At 40.9% G+C, this 20653-nt stretch overlaps 1 protein-coding gene across 6 annotated transcripts in view; it reads left to right on the plus strand.

Moving 5' to 3' along the window:
- Positions 1-20236, plus strand: part of ZDBF2 (zinc finger DBF-type containing 2) — a 39538-nt gene extending 19302 nt beyond the window's left edge. For all 6 annotated transcript variants that reach the window (XM_073306549.1, XM_073306545.1, XM_073306546.1 and 3 more), the window contains one exon: positions 6427-20236. In XM_073306549.1, the coding sequence (XP_073162650.1) occupies positions 6427-9190 (2764 nt within the window). In that variant the 3' untranslated portion in view covers positions 9191-20236. The remainder of the gene's footprint in view (positions 1-6426) is intronic.
- Positions 20237-20653: the final 417 nt, after the last annotated feature.

The following is a 20653-nucleotide window of genomic DNA, read 5'->3' on the forward strand; positions in this document are numbered from 1 at the left end:
TTGATAAATTCAAGAACTTCATTTGTTGTGGTGGTGCCCATTCACTTCGTTTAAGTCTCTTTGAAGCTCCTTTCAGTCCTCAGTCTTGTGAATTGTGAAAGAGTGTACTCAACATTTGGCGTTCTCCCTGCAGCTGCATGTAGCATAGCAGACTTGTTCCCCATCTGGCACCCCCTGTTGATGGTTGTCTCTTTCCTTGTAATTCAGCCCTCCAGCCAGGTCACGTTCAAATCCACCCCTTCTGAGATAAGTGTCCCACAAATAAACAGTCCCATGCTCTTACAAAAGGTCTTCGGCTTTGACTCTGAGCCCTGTAGGCCTTGTGCTGTCTAGACTCAGGGTTTTGACTGTCCTTTATCCCCTTATTATTAGGGGGACCTTCACACCACCTTCCCCTGGTGGCTAGTAAGGAAACCCAAGCCCACCCATTTCTGGGTTCAAGACCAGGGATCCTGTAGTGAGCAGGCAAGATCTGTCTATTCATATCTATGCCTGCTATTTCCCTGGGCTTCTTCCTATCATAACCTTTTAGCAGACCTTCTCCCCACAGCATCACTGTATTCACCCTCCTCTGGAATCCTCCAACAAAATCCCAAACTAAAAGCATAAACTTAAACCAACTTCCTCCCTCCTCGGGCTTGGCCTTTCATGCCACCTATTCTTCTGCAGGCTTCTAGCTTCTGATATACTTAGACTCTCTTGTTTATTTTTACATCTTCAGCTATTTGCTCTTCAAAATCCTTTTTGTCTCTTTTCATTTCTTTCTCGTATATTGCCTACTGTTCCTGTTCGTTGGCTTCATTAGGGTTAGATTTACAAATTTTGAAGGATTTCTTTTTGACTCAAATACCCTCTTGAACCTTGTTATTTAGCCATATTGGTTTACTCTCTTTTCTTTCCTTCCTTGTAATTTTTTTAATGTAATATATATGTGAATAATATACAGACGTGTATGCACATACACACACTAACTCACAGTGCACATTTTATATATAATGTGTAGTGTCTGTTCCCCTAGAGAGGAACATGACACATTTAGATGTCTTACAAGCATTTGTGTATGTGTATAATATAGAGACATACATGCGCGCACGCACACACACACACCCCGCATAACACATTAACTAGATGTGTCATGTTCCCTTTGAGCAGCTGATTTATATCTGCTTTATAGCCGCAGACCATGTTTGCGGATCAGAAGCGGACACAAATTTTGTATATGCACAGGGCTCTAAAGATAAGACCTGTAAATTTTAATTTTGCAATTTAATGGCCAACCTCAGCCAGTATACTGACTGAGCCTTAACTATGAATCCACTACCAGTGGTTCCATAATAATCAACTCCTGGGGTGAAACAAACATCTTTTATGTGTTAGTATAAGCACATCATTCATGTGTAACAACCCAGAATCAGTGAGTAGGTCACCCTAATGAGTGAAGACTAAAATAGTATTTCACCCTGGCAACTGATATATATTATTTATAAGAAGATAGTGAAAGTGTTTTATGACTGTGTTTTAGCCATTATGATTTTCTTACGTGCTGCATTGATGGAAGGAGGAATATTTCTGAAGAATGTTCCACACTATTGACAGTTTTTTCTTTCAAGGAGACAGTGCATTAATCGCTATACTGTGGGATGCTGTCACAAATCTGTAACATTCCACGGTACTCTCTAAACAGTTGACGTTCCAGTGTTTGTAGAGCATTAATTTGTGGTTTGAAATTGGTTTCCTCATGTATAAAGGGACAGCTCAAAATAAAGAAATGATGTTGACATAATGCATATAACACTTCGTTTATATTTACAACCCTTGACTGTTTATCTGTCTGAAAAATTGAGGGCATTTATTTATTGTGCAGTCCGTGTGTGCACACGTGTATATACATATAGTTCCTGTGTGCATATGTGTATTCTGTATGTCTGGGGACACACTTATATTCCTGTTGTTCCTATCTGGCTATTTATAATTTAAAGACATGAGCAAAATTATTTGCTTCCTTTGCACAAGTGCTTGATGACCACAGGCTACTCTAGCTGCAATGCTGCAACATTACATTAAGCTTTCCTGCAGCATGGTACTACCAATCAAATGCAGTGGAGCTAGCTCAAGAAGGAGCGGGCAGATTCTTTTCTGTTTTTGCTGTCCCCAAAATAAAAGTTTATAAACAATTCTCCCCCATTGCTCTGGTAGGTCAGAGTACTGTTAATCACGGTGATACTGATTCTTGGCACCAGGTGTGCTTCTGGGAATAGTGCTTCAGTCTCTTGTATGCAGCAGATTCTCTAGGTCTTTCCTCCTCCTCATGCACTGTATTTACATTCACAGACTGAAAACTAAAAATATATATTTAAACAATGTTTAGGTTTCCATGAAATTAAAAATTCAAACCTTTAATTCATGATGTCCTGGGGAAAGAATAGTGTGAGTTTAAGTCAGAATGTGAGGTTGAACTATTATCCGCCCTACATTTTATTTAAATTCAGAGTTAGAAAACAAAAAACCCAAACACCAACATTAAGGTTTCCATGGCATTCAGTTGTTTAATTCATTGTATTCTGAGGAAAAAATAGTGTGGGTTAAGGATGTTTTGTGAGTGTGATAACTTTGATAATCTGACTTTGGCTGGTTTATGTTACAACCTCAATACTATTCGTCCATTTACTTACTTTTACTATGCTCATTAGCATTATCTAATTGTAGTACATGTGTATTAACTTTGTCAAAGTTCTGTAATTTTAATTTAAAAAAAACTAATAAAAGTTTAAAATCTGTTACTTCCTTTATAAGCCAGTTTATTAAGTAAACAAATTCACTATCCTGATAGTACTAGACTTTTTAAAAGGATAAACAGTTGCCCAGTATCACAGTTTACAGATTCAGTTTAGTTTTTATTAATGTAGTGTTTGAGTCATAGGCCACTGCACATAATACAATAGATATAATTTTTAAATCAACAACTCAAAAAACCAGATACAAATTTTAGAAACACAAATTAATATGCAAGATTAACCCTTCCCTAACATCAGCACCACTAAAATGATATACAAAAACAAGAGAAATATATTAGAACACTATTTCCTTTTGGTCAAAAGTAGCCTAACTTTCACATACTATTTTCATATTTTTATGTCTGACCAGACAAATAGGGCAGCAGTCCATATGACTTGACACGCTTTCATTGGATAGCAAGTATTCTAATTTCTGAGCTGATATGGTAAAAGGTATCTGCTCCAGGAATGGAATTAACCGTTTATTTCTTGGGTGGCTGTACAGGTTACAAGATCATAAATAGTGTAAAGTATCAGAGGGGTAACCATGTTCGTCTGTAGCCACAAAAACAACAAGGAGGCTGGTGGCACCTTAAAGACTAAGATTTATTTGGGCATAAACTTTCGTGGGTTTTTCAGATGCATGGAGTGAAAATTACAGATACAGGCATAAATATATATACTGGCACATGACGAGAAGGGAGTTACCTTACAAGTGGAGAACCAGTGTTGACCAGGCCAATTCAGTCAGGGTGGATGTGATCCACTCCCAATAATTGGTGAGGAAGTGTCAATACCAAGAGAGGGAAAATTGCTTTCGTAGTGAACCACCCAGTCCCTCTTCAAGCCCAAATTAATGGTGTTAAGTTTGCAAATGAGTTGTAGCGCTGCAGTTTCTCCTTGAAGTCTGTTTTTGAAGGTTTTTTTGTTTTGTTTTAAATCTGTTGTTGAATGTCCAGGGAGATGGAAGTGTTCTCCTACTGACTTTTGTATGTTACCGTTCCTGATGTCTGATTTGTGTCCATTTATTCTTTTACATAGAGACTGTCCAGTTTGGCCAATGTACAAGGTAGAGAGACATTGCTGGCACATGATGGCATATATCGCATTAGTAGATATGCAGGTGAATGAGCCCCTGATGGTGTGGCTGATGTGGTTGGGTCCTTTGTTGGTGTCGCTAGAGTACATATGGGGACAGAGTAGGCAACGGGGTTTGTTACAGGGATTGGTTCCTGGGTTAGTGTTTCTGTGGTGTGGTATGAAGTTGCTGGTGAGTATTTGCTTCAGGTTGGGGGGCTGTCTGTAAGTGAGGACTGGCCTGCCTCCCAAGGACTGTGAGAGTGTAATACGCCTTCAACCTGGCTAGACCTTCATGGACAAAGACAATTATGTCTCTCCATACCAGCCTACCTCCCTCCAAATAGGCTCTTTGCCTAGTACAAATTAATATGTATTACTTAACTAGTGAGTATTACCAGTTCCTTTAGATCTTCTATTGTGTCCTAGGTAGATATGCATTTCAGTACTGTAAGTTTGTTGCTTTTGGACATGCACCTTTGTTAGTAGTAGGCCTTGCTGACCATTTAAGGGCCAAATGCACTCCTTACTTGGGGAAAACTCTTGAGTTTGCTGTTATAAGGAGTGAAGGATTGATCTGTGGATCCACATTTAACATTTTAAAAGTAGATTTAAAAAAAATTGATAAAATGATTCATTAGAACTATACACACCTATCAGTGAGGTGTATCTCTACTACTGTACATGTTAAAATCTTTATAAATGCTTAGATTAAAGAAATTGCATGTTTCTAAACAGGATAATTATTTTGTTTTTTAATGAATTAATGGCATGTACTTTTTAGTTTCAAAATTGAAACACTTTTGAGCTATATAAACATTTTGATTGTTACATACAAATATAATTTTGAAAAAATAGCCAAACTGAATGTTTTACTGTTGAAGGCAATAATTCTCCCACGCTGAGAATTTGTCTGCCAACTTTCAATCAGCAAACATTTTAATGTCTGTATTGGAGTAAATCCTTATGATGAGACTGTACAGTGAAACTTTAGGTAGTGAGACAGTACAATGATTGTACAATGAAAAGTGGCTAGTTAGAAATGCTTGCTCCTTACTCCACAGATTTGCTCCCTCTGTGGAACCCCATAATGATATTTGCAGAGTCATATTTCAGAGAACCACTCTTAAAAGAAGAGTTTATGTACAAAGATGCTTATAAAGCACTGTACAGCCGCATGATTAGTAGATCAACTATACATTTATATAAAAAGAAAAGGAGGACTTGTGGCACCTTAGAGACTAACCAATTTATTAGAGCATAAGCTTTCGTGAGCTACAGCTCACTTCCTCAGATGCATCTGAGGAAGTGAGCTGTAGCTCACGAAAGCTTATGCTCTAATAAATTGGTTAGTCTCTAAGGTGCCACAAGTCCTCCTTTTCTTTTTGCGAATACAGACTAACACGGCTGCTACTCTGAAACCTATACATTTATATAGTATACATTATAAAATAACTTAATTGTTCTTTATAAATCAATGGGATTAAAAGAAGAAAAATATTTTCTGTTCCCTTTCTCTGCTATCATTTGTAGAATAATGATACTAATATGTTTTTAGCCATTCTGAAAAGCTCCCTGCTAGGAGAGGGTGAAAATAATATCTACCTGATCCTTTATGGCAGGGGTGGGCGAACTACAGCTGGTCAGACCTTTTTAATCTGGCTCTCAAGTTCCCACCGGGGAGTGGGGTTGGGGGCTTGCCCCTCTTGGCGCGGCTCCCGGGAATGTGCCAACGTCCCCCATCCTATGCATAGGAGCAGCCAGGGAGCTCCGCACGCTATCCCCACCCCTCCCTTTGGCTGCGGTTCCTGGCCAATGGGAGTTGCAAGGGCAGCGCCTTTGGACAGGGCAGTGCGCAGAGCTGCCTGGCCACTACTCCGCGTAGGAGCCAGAGGGGGGACATGCTGCTGCTTCCGGGAAATGCTTGAGGCAAGCACTGCCCGGAGCCCCGCCCTGATCCCCCTCCCGCCCTCCAAACCCCTTGATCCCAGTCCAGATTCCCCTCCTGTCCACCCCAAACCCCTCATCCACGGCCCTAGACCAGAGCCCTCACCCCCTGCCCCAACCCTGATTTCCCCCTTCCGCCCTCCGAACCCCTCAGTCCCAGCCTGGAGCACCCTACTGCATCCCAAACCCCTCAACCCACCCCCTGCTCCAGCCCGGAGCGCCCCTCACACTCTGAACTCCTAATTTCTGGCCCCATCCTAGAGCCCCCCCCCCAATCCGGAGCACTCACCCTCTCCTTCACCACTACCCCCAATTTCTGAGCATTCATGGCCCACCATACAATTTCCATACCCAGATGTGGCCCTCAGGCCAAAAAGATTGCCCACCCCTGCTTTATGGAATCAGACAAATGCCCAGTTTGTCTTCTGTCTTTGGGGTGCTTTATGAAACATTGTCTTTGTTTCCTTTCTTTTCTTGAAGCTTTGCTTTGTAAAGCACTGTAGGTAGTGATTTGAGTTTGTTCTTAATCATAATGCACTATACTTAATAATGGTTATGGAACTCTTAATTCCTCTGTTTGAAAAGCTTTAAATGTATTTACAACATTTATACAGTTTGTTTTTTCCAGACCAACATATGATGACATGCCATTTCCCACCTCCCCAATGGTTCCCCGGGATGTTTTCCTGCTTCCAGAAGAGGAGAAAGAGGTGGTAAGAAGCATACGGGAGATGCCTGGCACAGACCGTGAATCCATTGTTAAATCATGCTCCCCTTCTCCTTGCAGATCTCAGGAGGGCATAAAGTCAATTTCTGTGCCACAGACATTTATCCAAAAACTAAAGATGGGACAGGAACACATCTTAGAAATATCCCAGCAAACTTTGGACATCTGTAGCAATGAGAAAAAACATACAGTAATGGATGGTGCTCAAATTGCAAATAGTAGCTGTGATGGCCAGTTTACAGCTGTGAGCCCAGTATCTCACCATTTGCGTAGCACTCCTTTATGTCACAGTTCTCCTGTTAGCCCTGTAATTGCAAAAAATATTAGGTACTCAGCAACATCAAATTTGATTCCAAGTAGCAGATATGATCACATGCAGAAGGATGTATGCCATAAGGATGGATTATTAAACACAAATCCTAATCCTGTTCTGGCATCAGTCCACCCAAAAAACCCTTCATTTTCACATCAGAATCCTACCTGCAACCAAGGCAACTCTTCATATATTATCTCAGGTCAATCTTTTTTTAAACTAGATCGTTTACAATCTCAGGATGAAACTTTGGTGTCTGACTTCTGTCTCAGGGATCTTGTGGTTACTAGCAACTCACTAAGTTTTGGGGCATCCCCACAGTTAACAAGAAACAAAGACATCAAGGTGAGCAGGGTTGATGAAACTTCAGTAGATAGGATAATTGAAGAAGTCATTCTGAAGTACTGCCATGGAGCTCCACCTAATAAGTTGTCTTGCAAAGATGAAGAGAGTAATTCCTATTTAAATATTTCATCACTTCTGGATCACAGTAGTCTAGAGGGCTCTGAAATGAGTTTTAATTGTGAGGCACCTATTTGCTCAGGAGCAGGCCTACCCAAGGCAGCTACAAATGATATAGAATTCCTAAAAGAGGTCCAAGTAAACCTGGAAGATAGAAACTATGGAACCCAACTTAGTTCTGTTCTAAAAGGTGGTTCAGTGGAGCAAACAGAAGCAGCAACACAGGATATAATAATTCATAATGAGGAACCAGTTCTTCCAGCTCTGCCTCATGTGCCTCCTTCATTTGTGGGAAAGACGTGGTCCCAGATAATGTATGAAGATGATATAAAAATTGAAGCACTTGTGCGTGATTTCAAGGAGGGTCGTTTCCATTGTCATTTCAACAGTGAACCCTCTGCCAACTGTACGGGGAAGAGGATGAGGAAGAAGCAGAAAGATGAAAGGAAGAGTGACATTGTTACAGGTAACAGAACAGAAACTTCATCAGTTAAAGCATTGCCAGAATTTAATGATGCTGTAAGTGGTGGTTCTGATTTTGATAACTTGTTGGCCTCTGATACACTATGCAACCCACAAATACTTCAGATACCTAGAAAGAGGACGTGGCGCCTTGCTTCAAGATGCCAAGTGGTCAAAGTCAGCCATGGAACCCAAACCAGTTTAGTGAACTATCCAGTAGTAAAAAGAAAAATCATTAGAAAGGAGTCTGATCCACCAGATCAGAAAGCAAACATTATTTGGTCAGAGAATGAAAGAATTTCAAACATGAAAACCAGACTATGTGCCCTCAAGCTTCCTGAAGCATATACCAAAATTATGAGCCCTCTGCAGCCCAAGACAGTGGTTTATGTCCTTTCATGTCCAGAGATTAAACAATATAAAGGCAAACCCATAGATGCTCCCAAAATGAGGAGAAATCACAACTCCACAGACAGCAAGGACTCTGTAAGGTACAGATACAAACAATGTTCTCTTAAGTATTATGACCCACTGACAAATCGAATTCTGAAAACACCTCCCAAGAGCACAGTTAGAGAAAAAGCCAAAAAGCCCTCCCATGTTCGACAACTGTTCAGGAGTCTAAGCCTCGATGCAAACACGAAGAAACTATCTGATACGCAGAAAGAATATACACCATCTAAATCCTTCAATTGGCCAGGCTTCTATAGTTCCTCTTCAGCGGCTTTCCTGTCAGATCCAGTTAAAGGGAATGATATGAATTCAAGTCTGAGGACCGATGGATCTTCCATTTCCACAGAAAGGTCTGATTTTCCGGTATTTGTTCACTCAGAGAAGTCCTATAAACACTTAGTCATTTCACCTTTCAACTCCCATCAGTCTCAGATAGAAGGAGATGTTAGATTAACCCCAATTAATAGCAGGGTTGCCAAAATACCTTTGAAATCAATCAGGAGCGAATGGTTGGAGAGGGAGAATTCAAAGACAATGTGGAAGCGGAAAGAAGGCACTAGTAGGGAACCAGGTTTTTCCAAAAAGGCTTCAGTACCCATGTCTGTCAACTGTGGCCTTGTGAGAAGAGGAAGTAGAGTAGCCCCATGCAAACAAGCATCCAGAACTAAAAAGCGAAAAAAGGAGCAGATAAGAGGGAAGCTCTCCTCTTGTGCCCAAAAATCTTCTTCTGTCTTCTCCATCCATAGGCACCAGACAAGGAAACCTACTTTGGGAAAGCACCTCAAAAAGGAAAAACTTGATGCTAAAAAGCTAAATGTTAGGAGGAAACCCAGGAGGACATTTTTGAACTCTACAGTCATTTCAGGGATTACTGAAAAGAGGCAGAAAATCACAGCAGGGTCTTTTCCGAAGAAGCCAGAACTAGCTTCTTCCAAAGTTAGGAGCTGGGAGATAAGGGTCTCCCCAGCATTGTGAAATAGCCCTCTGGAAAAACTTCTAGTATACCTGTATTGGGAGGCTGTCTTGTTTTACCAATAGATAGCTAGCCAATAAAACAACAACAAACTTTTACTTACCCAACACCTGGGAATAGGCTGAGGAAAAAGAGAGTGAACAGAAGGTGATTATACAAAATCCAGGTGATGTGCCAGAACTGCAGATACGATGGATCAAAGGTCCAGTAATAAACTACTGTAGCAACAAACTAATTTCATGTTGGAATATGGGCACACTACATATTGCACTGTTTTTCTTTGAATGATGGTCCCTATTGAATTCCACTGAGAATTTGCATGTGTGCCATGCGTCTGGAGCTGGAGAGTTTGAATTAGTAGTGTCCATTGGTCTGCGCATGCACCCTTGCCTTGCGGATTCATCCTAGGTGACAAAGGGTCGGGTGGACGGACTGCATCTCCAGTTCCTTCTCACAACTGCATGGTCCAAGTCAGAGCTGCTAATGTCCTCTCGTCTCTGCACTTTTAAAAGAAAAATGTTTTAGAAATTGTCTATAGTTAGTTTTTTATTCTGCTGTCATTACTGTTTCTTAGGTAGTTAAGTTTTTAGTAATAGTTTTTGTAGGATTTGGACTTTTGGGGGAATCTGTTTTTTTTTAATCCCCAGCAACCCCACACACCGGTACTAGATTATGCCAAAAATGCCAGGATTCAGGATTTGCACTTCCTGCCCCCGTTTTGTTCTCCATCAGCAATGAGCACCAGTGCTGCTTCTACTGCTTGGGAGAAGCCCATATTTCAGAGCTTGAACCTGGCTCTGGTGGTACCGCTGCTATGGACCCCATGCCAGGGCCTAGTTCGGAGGCAAGGAAGCATGCACATAAGCATGGAGGCAAGTCTTCCTCCGAGCCAAAAAAGAATGATGTGCCTTCCATGAGTTCCAGCCACAGAGAAGCAGCATGTTCCAAGGTGTCCACGTATGACACAAAACTTATGCAGACCAACAGATTTGCCAGTACAGAGAACCAAGCTGCACATGCCTTCAGTGTCAGCTTCCTTTAAAACAAGGGATCCACCACTTCTTGGACAGTCTTCTGCTCTGGTGCTCGCTACAGAACAGGAACCGTTGACACAGGGATGCTTGGAGAAAGCACCGGAGTCACATGAGCGGTTTGCCGTGGCGGAACCAAGATGTTCGCACCTTCCTCTGCCACCTGCACCTAGAAAAGCAGTGAGAGATAAAAAGGCATCTTTTAAAAAGTGGAAGTCAAATCCTAGTGAGGTAAATAGAAAGGCGCATAAACACTGCCAAATTAAGTGTGAAAATGTAATAAGAAAAGACAAAAAGGAGTTTGAAGAACAGCTAGCCAAAAACTCAAAAGGTAATAACGAAATGTTTTTTAAGTACATCAGAAGCAGGAAGCCTGCTAAATAACCAGTTGGGCCCCTGGATGGTCGAGATACAAAAGGAGCACTTAAAGACGATAAAGTCACTACAGAGAAACTAAACGAATTCTTTTCTTCAGCCTTCATGGCTGAGGATGTTAGGGAGATTCCCAAACCTGAGCCATCTTTTGTAGGTGACAAATCTGAGGAATTGTCACAGATTGAAGTGTCACTAGAAGAGGTTTTGGAATTAATTGAGAAACTTAACAGTAACAAGTCACTGGGACCAGATGGCATTCACCCAAGAGTTCTGAAAGAACTCAAATGTGAAATTGCAGAACTATTAACTATGGTTTGTGACCTGTCCTTTTAAATCAGCCTCCGTACCCAATGACTGGAAGATAGCTAATATAACATCAATATTTAAAAAGGACTCTATAGGTGATCTTGGCAATTACAGAGTGGTAAGTCTAACATCCGTACCAGGCAAATTAGTTGAAACAATAATAAAGAATAAAATTGTCAGACACAGAGAGGAACATAAATTGTTGGGCAAAAGTCAACATAGTTTTTGTAAAGGGAAATCAGGTCTTACTAATCTGTTAGAGTTCTGTGAAGGGGTCAACATACATGTGGACAAGGGGGATCAAGTGGACTTAGTGTACTTAGATTTCCAGAAAGCCTTTGACAAGGTCCCTCACCAAAGGCTCTTACGTAAATTAAGTTGTCATGGGATAAGAGGGAAGATTCTTTCATGGATTGAGAACTAGCTAAAAGATAGGGAACAAAGGGTAGGAATAAATGGTAAATTTTCAGAATGGAGAGGGGTAACTAGTGGTGTTCCCCAAGGATCAGTCCTAGGACCAATCCTATTCAACTTACTCATAAATGACCTGGAGAAAGGGGTAAACCGTGAGGTGGCAAAGTTTGCAGATGATACTAAACTGCTCAAGATAGTTAAGACCAAAGCAGACTGTGAAGAACTTCAAAAAGATCTCACAAAACTAAGTGATTGGGCAACAAAATGGCAAATGAAATTTCATGTGGATAAATGTAAAGTAATGCACATTGGAAAAAATAACCCCAACTATACATACAATATGAGGGGGGCAAATTTAGCTACAACAAATAGGGTGAAAGATCTTGGAATCCTTGTGGATAGTTCTCTGAAGACGTCCATGCAGTGTGCAGCCGCAGTCAAAAAAGCAAACGGGATGTTAGGAATCAGTAAAAACGAGATAGAGTATAAGACGGAGAATATCTTATTGCCCTTATATAAATCCTTGGTATGCCCACATCTTGAATACTGCATACAGATGTGGTCCCCTCATCTCAAAAAAGATATACTGGCATTAGAAAAGGTTCAGAAAAGGGCAACTAAAATAATTAGGGATTTGGAACAGGTCCCATATGAGGAGAGGTTAAAGAGGCTAGGACTTTTCATCTTGGAAAAGAGGCGACTAAGGGGGGATATGATAGAGGTATATAAAATCATGAGTGGTGTGGAGAAAGTGAATAAGGAAAAGTTATTTACTTGTTCCCATAATATAAGATCTAGGGGCCACCAAATGAAATTAATGGGCACCAGGTTTAAAACAAAGAAAAGGAAGTTCTTCTTCACTCAGCGCACAGTCAACCTGTGGAACTCCTTGCCTGAGGAGGTTGTGAAGGCTAGGACTATAACAGGATTTAAAAGAGAACTGGATAAATTCATGGAGGCTAAGTCCATTAATGGCTATTAGCCAGGATGGGTAAGGAATGGTGTCCCTAGGGTGGAGATGGATGGCAGGAGAGAGATCACTTGATCATTACCTGTTAGGTTCACTCCTTCTGGGGCACCTGGCATTGGCCACTGTTGGTAGACAGGATACTGGGCTGGATGGATCTTTGGTCTGACCCAGTATGGCCATTCTTATGTTCTTATAAGTCTGATCTCCTGTCTGGCACTTGCCACAGCCAGGCCCCACTTGGATGCCTCCTTCTGTGGATTGCACACTTCCAACGGTACTGCCATTGGAACCAGGATCTGAGTTCTTTTCGTCCTTGGATTCTGACAGAGCATGAGAACTGCCCATTCCCTACTTCCAGTATGAGTACCCAAAGGGACTGCCAGTGGAGTGGCAATACCCCTCCCCCCAACAACAGAGAAGCCACTGGTTGCCTTCAGCATGGGGCCCTCCGCAACATCCACAGGATCAGTCTTTCTGGCCCTATTGAGGGTCCTGATCTCAGTACCTACTCTCAGAACTTTCCTGTTCCACGTGGGAGGCTTTGCCTCTGTCCCCGTTGGGGCACCCTTGAGCAGACGCTCTGAAGAAGTTATGGAGGATGAACTACTCAGTCCTGTTCCAACGGTACCGCTGGAGCAGGAATGCTTCCCTTCATCCTCTTCAAATGCTGCAGTCACTTCAGCCTCCCCCTTGTCTCCTGGTGATTTTTGCCAGTTCCAAGAACTCCTGCAAAGAATGGCGGACGAGCTTCATAGTCCACTGGAGGAAGTACAAGACAAGCTGCATCAACGCCTGGACATCTTTCATTCCTTGGTACTGAGCAGGGTTGCCCTACCAGTCAACAAAGCTATTCTTCAGCCAGCTTGAATGGTTTGGCATACCCCAGCCACTTGCACACAGAGAAGAGATACTACATACCAACCCAGGGGTCAGAGTTTTCTTTCCCCACCCCAATTCTCTCATGGTGCAAGCAGCAACGGAATGCTCCAGACACCAACATCTGTGCTCCACCCGACAGATAAGCAGGGCAAACATTTAGAGCTTCTGGGATGCAAGGTCTTCTCTTCAGCAAGCCTCCAATTCCAATTTCAAACTACCAAGCCTTGGTGGTCAAATAACAATGGTAAAGTGAGGGACTTTACTGAAAAGCTGCCTCGCAAGATTGAGCATGTTTCCAGTCTATCCTGGAGGAGAGTAAGCTGGTGGCTAGAATGGTGCTTCAGTCGGCTATGAATGCTGCAGATACCACTTTACGCTCAATTATCCACAGGCATTGTCATGCGAAGGGAATCATGGCTTCACTCATGCAGTTTTCCCAGAGATGTGCAGAATACCATTGAATCATAGAATCATAGAATATCAGGGTTGGAAGGGACCTCAGGAGGTCATCTAGTCCAACCCCCTGCTCAAAAGCAGGACCCATACCCAATTAAATCATCCCAGCCAGGGCTTTGTCAAGCCTGACCTTAAAAACTTCTAAGGAAGGAGATTCCACCACCTCCCTAGGCAACGCATTCCAGTGTTTCACCACCCTCCTAGTGAAAAAGTTTTTCCTAATATCCAACCTAAACCTCCCCCCCTGCAACTTGAGACCATTACTCCTTGTCCTTCCATTGAGGACCTTCCTTTTGATGAGTCACCTGTTTAATCAGAAAACCAACAAATCCCTCCATTCCCTCAAGGATTCCAGAGCCACACTTAGATTGCTGGGTATCTATACACTTGTACGCCAGCAAAAATTCTACTGCCCACCACCCACAGTGATTCACTTCTCCCTAGTTCTTCCATCAGAGGCCATATAAACCTCCTTGTAAGTGCCAGAAGACCCAACGAATCCCACCCTCCAGGCCCGGCTTCTCCGTCTTTGTCGTCTTCCATGCAGTCCTCTCCAAAGCAATATTTCTGTGTACCACTAGAGAACTGTCAACCACCAGGCCCTCTGCCATGGAACCAACCCACCCCCTTTGGGGGGTCATCTAGCACTCTTCTTACCAGCTTGGAGTGCAATAATAACTGATAAGTGGGTCCTGGATGACATCTACTATGGTTATACAAGTTACCACACTACTTCATCCAGATCCCCTGCTTTGATCCCTTTTCAGGGACCACTCTCATGACAGCATCCTTGCCCTAAAAATAGACTCCCTCTACTGCAAAGGGGAGCAATAGAGCACATTCTTCCGAACTATCAGGGCACAGGGTTATTCCACTTACTTCCAGGTACTCAAGGAAAAGAGTGCCTGGAGACCAATCCTGGACCTACGTCACTTCAGCCACTTCATCTGCAAGCCCAAGTTTAGTATGGTTACCTTAGCAGCCATCACACCTTCTCTAGAAAAAGGCATGTGGGTTTACGGCTCTATTTTCACATAGATATCCATCCAACCCCCAGGAGATTCCTGAGGCTCATGTTGGGTCTTCAGCATTTTCAGTGCAGGGTCCTACCATTTGACTCACCACTGCTTCCCAGATCTTCACCAAGGTTTTCTCTGTCATGACAGCCCACTTCAGGCATATAGGGGTCCTTATTTTTCCTCTTCCTCACACTCAGTGGAATACAATAAGGACCATGACTTGAAGAAGAACAGGTTACTTACCTGTAACTGGAGGTTCTTTGAGATGTAGGTGTCTATCTGTATTCCACTTTCCCCTCTGCTGTGGATCTATTCACTTTGCGGTGGAGAAGGAACTGGAGACGTGGTCTGTTCGGTCCACCTTTTATCGCTTTGGACAAATCCATGGGGCAAAGGAGGGGTGCATGTGCAGACCAAAGGACACTACTACTTTCAGTTTGTCTGGCTCTGGAGTCATGGCATGCATGCATAAATCCTCTGCAGAATACAGATAGGGACCACCCATCTCGAGGGTAAGTAATCTCCTCTTCTAGTGTGTAAAGTTACAGAAATTGTGTATTTGTTTAAATTAAGCACTTAGGACCCTATTTACTACACTTCAGTGCACCATCACCCTTTACAGGAGACAAACTGAGCTTGAATTGTATCATATTGTATTGTGTGATACTAAATACAGTGCATTATGCTGCATTAGACTATAATAAAGTATCATGTAGAATCAACATTATTTATTGTGCCTACCTTTCCTCACAATTGTAAAGTGTAAAAATATGATTAAACAATTGTGCTAGAAATTAAATGGAGTAATATTAAGTTGTAGGGAATATGTATTTGTGTTTGTATGTGTATATTCACATCTAATTACACATACAATACATTTTCAAGACTGTTTCAACAGCAGTTTAATACAGTATGATACAAAGCAGATCACTGCAATAGTGTCTTCAACAAATATACGATTACAGTATTGTAGCAAGTTGTGTAATTTAGTGTTTTTCTAAAACCATGTCCAGCTTTATTGGACAAAACTAGAGCACTGTGGACTTTCACTCTAGCAATAATGAATGGTGTTGGTAAAGAAATAATCTTTCCAGTGCTATACAAGCAACATGGATGGTCCTAATGAAACCTCAAAAACCAAAAGAAATTTAGAGTTAAATCTGAAAATTTAGCTTAATGGTTTGTTTCATAATTCACCTTCGCATTCTTGAATAGATCAGAGAAAAAGTTTGTACTAGTGAGTGTGAATAGCAGTGGGTTATCCTGAATTTCAGCCTTAACTGTGAAGCCCTTTTGGTTTTTTTGTGTATTTAGAGCAGACCTGTTTTTACTTAAACTTAGTTTACTGTAGTTGAGAGTTTCCTTCTTTTTAAAACTTAGTAAAATATTTTTAAAAACAATCTAAGGCCATGAGAGTTTAGTCAGCTAAGGACTATTTTGTAAATACTTAACTGCAGTTTTAAAATAATCCTACTCCATACTGACTTATGGTTGGTTATTAACGGTCTTAACAATTCCACATATCTCTAGGTGGGTCCCTACCAAATTCACAGACATGAAAAACACACCTTGGACCGTGAAATTTGGTCTCCCCTGTGAAATCTGGCTATTGTAGGGTGGTCACAGTATTGCCCCCCCCCCTTATATTTGTGCTGCCTTCAGAACTGGGCGGCCAGAGAGTGGCAGCTGCTGGCCAGGCGTCCAGCTCTGAAGACGGAGCTGCCACCACCAGCAGTGCAAAAGTGGGAGTAGCATAGTATGAGTGGGGTCATCACTTGGGGGCAGCAGAGCTGGCCTTACGGTGGGCGATGTGGGTAATCTTCCAGGGTGCCATGGTCAGGAGGGCACTGTGCTCTCACCCCCGTCCCCCCCACTAAGACTGCTTTAACTCCCAAGCACTGGGCCCAGAGCTGGGGAAGGGTAGGGCTGTGGGAGCCCCAGTCGGGGGCTCCTACCATGCGCTGGGTTCCAGCTCCTAGTTCTGGCTAGGGTGGGAAGGGATGGGACTTCCTCTTCTTCTGCACAGGTCACACCACCTCTGGGAACCTCTCCGGGCTGCAGGAAGTTCTGTGGCTGCTGGCTGGGAGCCCAGCTCTGAAGGCAGCGTCACTGCCAGCAGCAACATAGAAAAGAGAGTGGTAATATCATGTCATGCCACCTTTACTTCTGTGCTGCTGCTCCCTTCGGAGCTGGGCTTCCAGCCAGCAGCCGCCACGCTACGACCACCCAGCTCTGAAGGCAACAGTAGAAAAGCCTATAGCCTTTTTTCTTTTTAGAACTATTATAGTGACAGCCTCTTTTGTCAAGGCATGTTTAGAATTTGCAGACCCCGATCCTGCAAATACTTCTGCACTTTGAACTTCACCTGGGTCAAGTATAGCATGTACTTATAATATCTTCAGGATCAGCACCTTAATTTGCAGATTTACAACTCAATAAACCATACAAAATTGTTTGGAATTTTCTGAAATCCATTTGAAAATTAAACAAAAAATAGCAGTAATTTGGAATGGAAAATACCCATCTAGCCTTATTATACATCTTCTTGCCAGTGCACAGGATGATTGTGCATATGCAAAAAGAAAAAGTTTAAACAACTGGTTTATTTGCATTTTTCCAAAGTGCCCATGGTCACTAGTTTGAGTTAGAGACTTAATGGACTTCAAAATATTGGTTTTAAAAAACACCATTTTTGAGTTTTATTAAATAAAAAAGCACCATAAACAACTAATAGGGTTTTTTTAAATTAATACTCATCTCTTCTTTTGATGCATGTGCATAATTCCCATGTTAAATAAGAGGTTGCATGTATTTACATCACCAGAGATTAGATTCTTTTATAACTCATGGTTATTTTTTTTTAACTTTAGAAATAGCTTTTATTTTCCCAGAGGCCTTCTTATACACTTGTCAGTTCAAGACAGAATCTTAGGACCATGTTATAAATCACTGGAAATAAGGGTTTCTTTTTTAAAAAAAGAAAAACAGCTGCCACTGGTAGCCCCATTAACTAATTGTGCCTCTATAATTTGATATTTTGTCTAATAATGTAACTGTTTTTTTTAAAAATCAAAGTTGTAAAGGAAAGATTTTTATAGTAAAGTTAATTTTTAAATAAAAGTTTTAAAGCAAAAGGGTTTTCTTTAGAGGTAAACTTATGTTTTAAATCGAAGTGTTAAACTAAGTTAGTACCTTAGATAAATTTCATGCTGACATATATTTTTATGGTATAAGAATGTCCTCTCTACCTAACCTGTTCTGACTCGTTTTCGGATACGCATAGTTCTGTTTGTAAATGGGGTTTTGTGCACATTCTACTTGAGAACAATTGTGTTTTTATTTTTATATATATATATATATATATAAAAATTTTTACGGTCAGTAAATGGACTGTCCTTCATGTTATCAGCTGTAAACTTGTGCTTCTCTCACATACACAACTTTCCCTTGGAACCTCGTAATATCCACATGTTGAAGACTTTATAATATAAAAAATGTTATGCATTTTTGCATGAAAAGCCTTTTGTAAATAGGGCCCTAAGTCAGTGATTTTTTTAACAAATTAAATAATTGACTATATTTAAATAAGAGTTTAAATAATTATATATTTTCCTTTAAAACCAGTATGAAGAGTAACAGCTTATTTTTTTAAAGAAAAAAAAAAAGTACTTGGAGTATAAGTTTTGGAAAACTATTGCTGTAATAGTGGCAAAATCACATTTATTGTATGTAAAAATTCTTTATATACCTGACTTCTGACTGTTAAAGACCTTTTCTGTGCATGCTCACTGAATATGAAAGAAAGAGAAAACAATGACATCAGAGGTAAATATAGAAACTCGGAAAGAAAGCTGAGGGGAGGTCGTGGCAAAGGATGCTCAGAGGAAGCCAATGTGTGTGTGTTTGAGGTCGGTGAGAGTCATTTGTTTAAAAAGAGCAGGGCTGACATTTTCAAAGTGGTTGAGATGTGTTCCCTAGATACACATCTCCCATTAAAATGAATGGGTCAGATTCTGCTACCATTATTCATGTTAAATAGTACCTTATTTCATGAGTAGTCCCACTGAAAACAAAAGACCTGAATAAAGATGGTAGAATCTGATCCAGTGAAAATGGGGGAAGGGATGTGAGTGAAATTCTGATCATGTTGAAGGCAATGGAAATATTCCTTCTGACTTCAGTGCGGCCAGGATTTCACCCAGTGTATCTAAATCATTTGCATACACTGAAAGCCTCAACCCAGATTCATGCAGGGAAGCAAAAAAGGGGGAATGGCCTGGGGGGGAGGGGGGTATTTTTATAGAAGTGGTCTTTTTTGCTACTATTCATTAAAGTAAATTTAGTGAAAACTTAGACTAACAGCCGAAAGGGAATAGTTCCGAGCCCTGTTTCTTGGTCCATGTTATATATAATTGACTTTTACAATTTTTTTCACATTTCATTGATTAAAACAAATTTGTGACTTGTCTGACTTCCCTGCCATGCTCTCTCCACCATTTAAAACCTGGCTTTTCTTCCCCACTGAAATTTTTATTATTATTTTTTGTTTATTTGCATTACTGTAGCATCCGGGGGCCCAATTATGGACTTGGATCCCATTGTGCTATGTCTAAACATAGAACAAAAGGATAGTTCGTGCCTCAAAGAGCTTACAATCTAATATAAATTTAGCAATTTCCCCCTCCAATTCTTGTTCTGTTTTGATTTTTTCCTCTCCAGTTCTTTCTAGCTAATTTGCCTGTATTAATTTGTATATGATGTTCTCATGACCATAGTATCAAAATGTTCCTTTTTGAGGCCCTGATTCAGAAAGGTATTTAAGTATGTGCATAACTGAGTGAACAGAACTACTCAGAGTTACACATGTATTTAAGTACATTGCTGAACTGGTGCCCAGCTGGGTACTGTCATTTTGTGCTTAATATTTTCACATTATTTTTCTTATCTTTATTTTGAATTTTCTCCTTTGATGCTGTAATTCTTTCCCTCTTTTCTGTCTCTGACTCTTCAGTCACTTACTGTTACTGTTATTACAAACTCACTTTGTCTTATGTGTTGATTGCTGGCCTTGTGCAATGCTGCAGTTTGATGGCTTTTCCATTTTATTAATATTTTTCTTAATCCTACTGGTTTTTCAGATTTCCTGTTTTTGCCCATTTCCCCTTAAGGCATCTTTGTTTGCGTTAGCTCCTTTTTGCATTTTCTGCCATTAAATTTTTTTACCTTCTATCTGGAAACAAATAACAGGAATGTCTAGTATGGGACCAAATGAACTAAGAGTTATTCCAGAAGAGGAGAGAACATCCTAACAATTGAATGCCTGTTTATAATTATGGATTGGATTGGGAAAATAAAGTAAAAAATATATCATTTTGTAATGTATGCAGAAATTTGTTTTGTGCTGTCAGTTGATTTGTTATAAATTACAGTATTTTAGATCACCTCTTCCTGGAAGCTTTCCAGTGGCATAGGTCTGAGCATGCCCAGAAAGCAAAGGTTTTCTTTCTTGTTTGTCTTTAATGTTTTACAGATATGAGTTTGTTCATTCCTCCAACCACAAAACATCACAAGTCCTGTTCTAATAAAATAAAGACTGAATTTTGCATTTTTGTTTCTTTATTCATGAAATATGATTAATATATCATCAGCTGGCACTATTTATTCTGGAGAGATCAACACAATTTATTCTTTTTCCTAGACAACCTCTTGTCTCATGGCTGGCCCAGTCATAATTGATGTGGACATTCATAGTCTCATAATTAGTGACATCCTGGCCCCATTGAAGTCAAAGGGAGTTTTACCATTGACTTCAGTGGAAACAGGATTTTACCCCAAGCTCCTGGGTTAATGACAGCAATTGCTTACATTGAAAGATAATATTTTTAGGATAGCATTTAATAGATATTCTAGGTGTTTTCAGCTGCTAAAATGCATTTAGAGATTAGGAGTACCAGCCCCATATGACCTGCCAGCTCCCTGCAGACCACCAGCCAGTTCTCCACAGGCCACCAGTGG

This window comes from Lepidochelys kempii, chromosome 11 (genome assembly GCF_965140285.1).
Source record: "Lepidochelys kempii isolate rLepKem1 chromosome 11, rLepKem1.hap1, whole genome shotgun sequence".
Classification (NCBI taxonomy): domain Eukaryota; kingdom Metazoa; phylum Chordata; order Testudines; family Cheloniidae; genus Lepidochelys; species Lepidochelys kempii.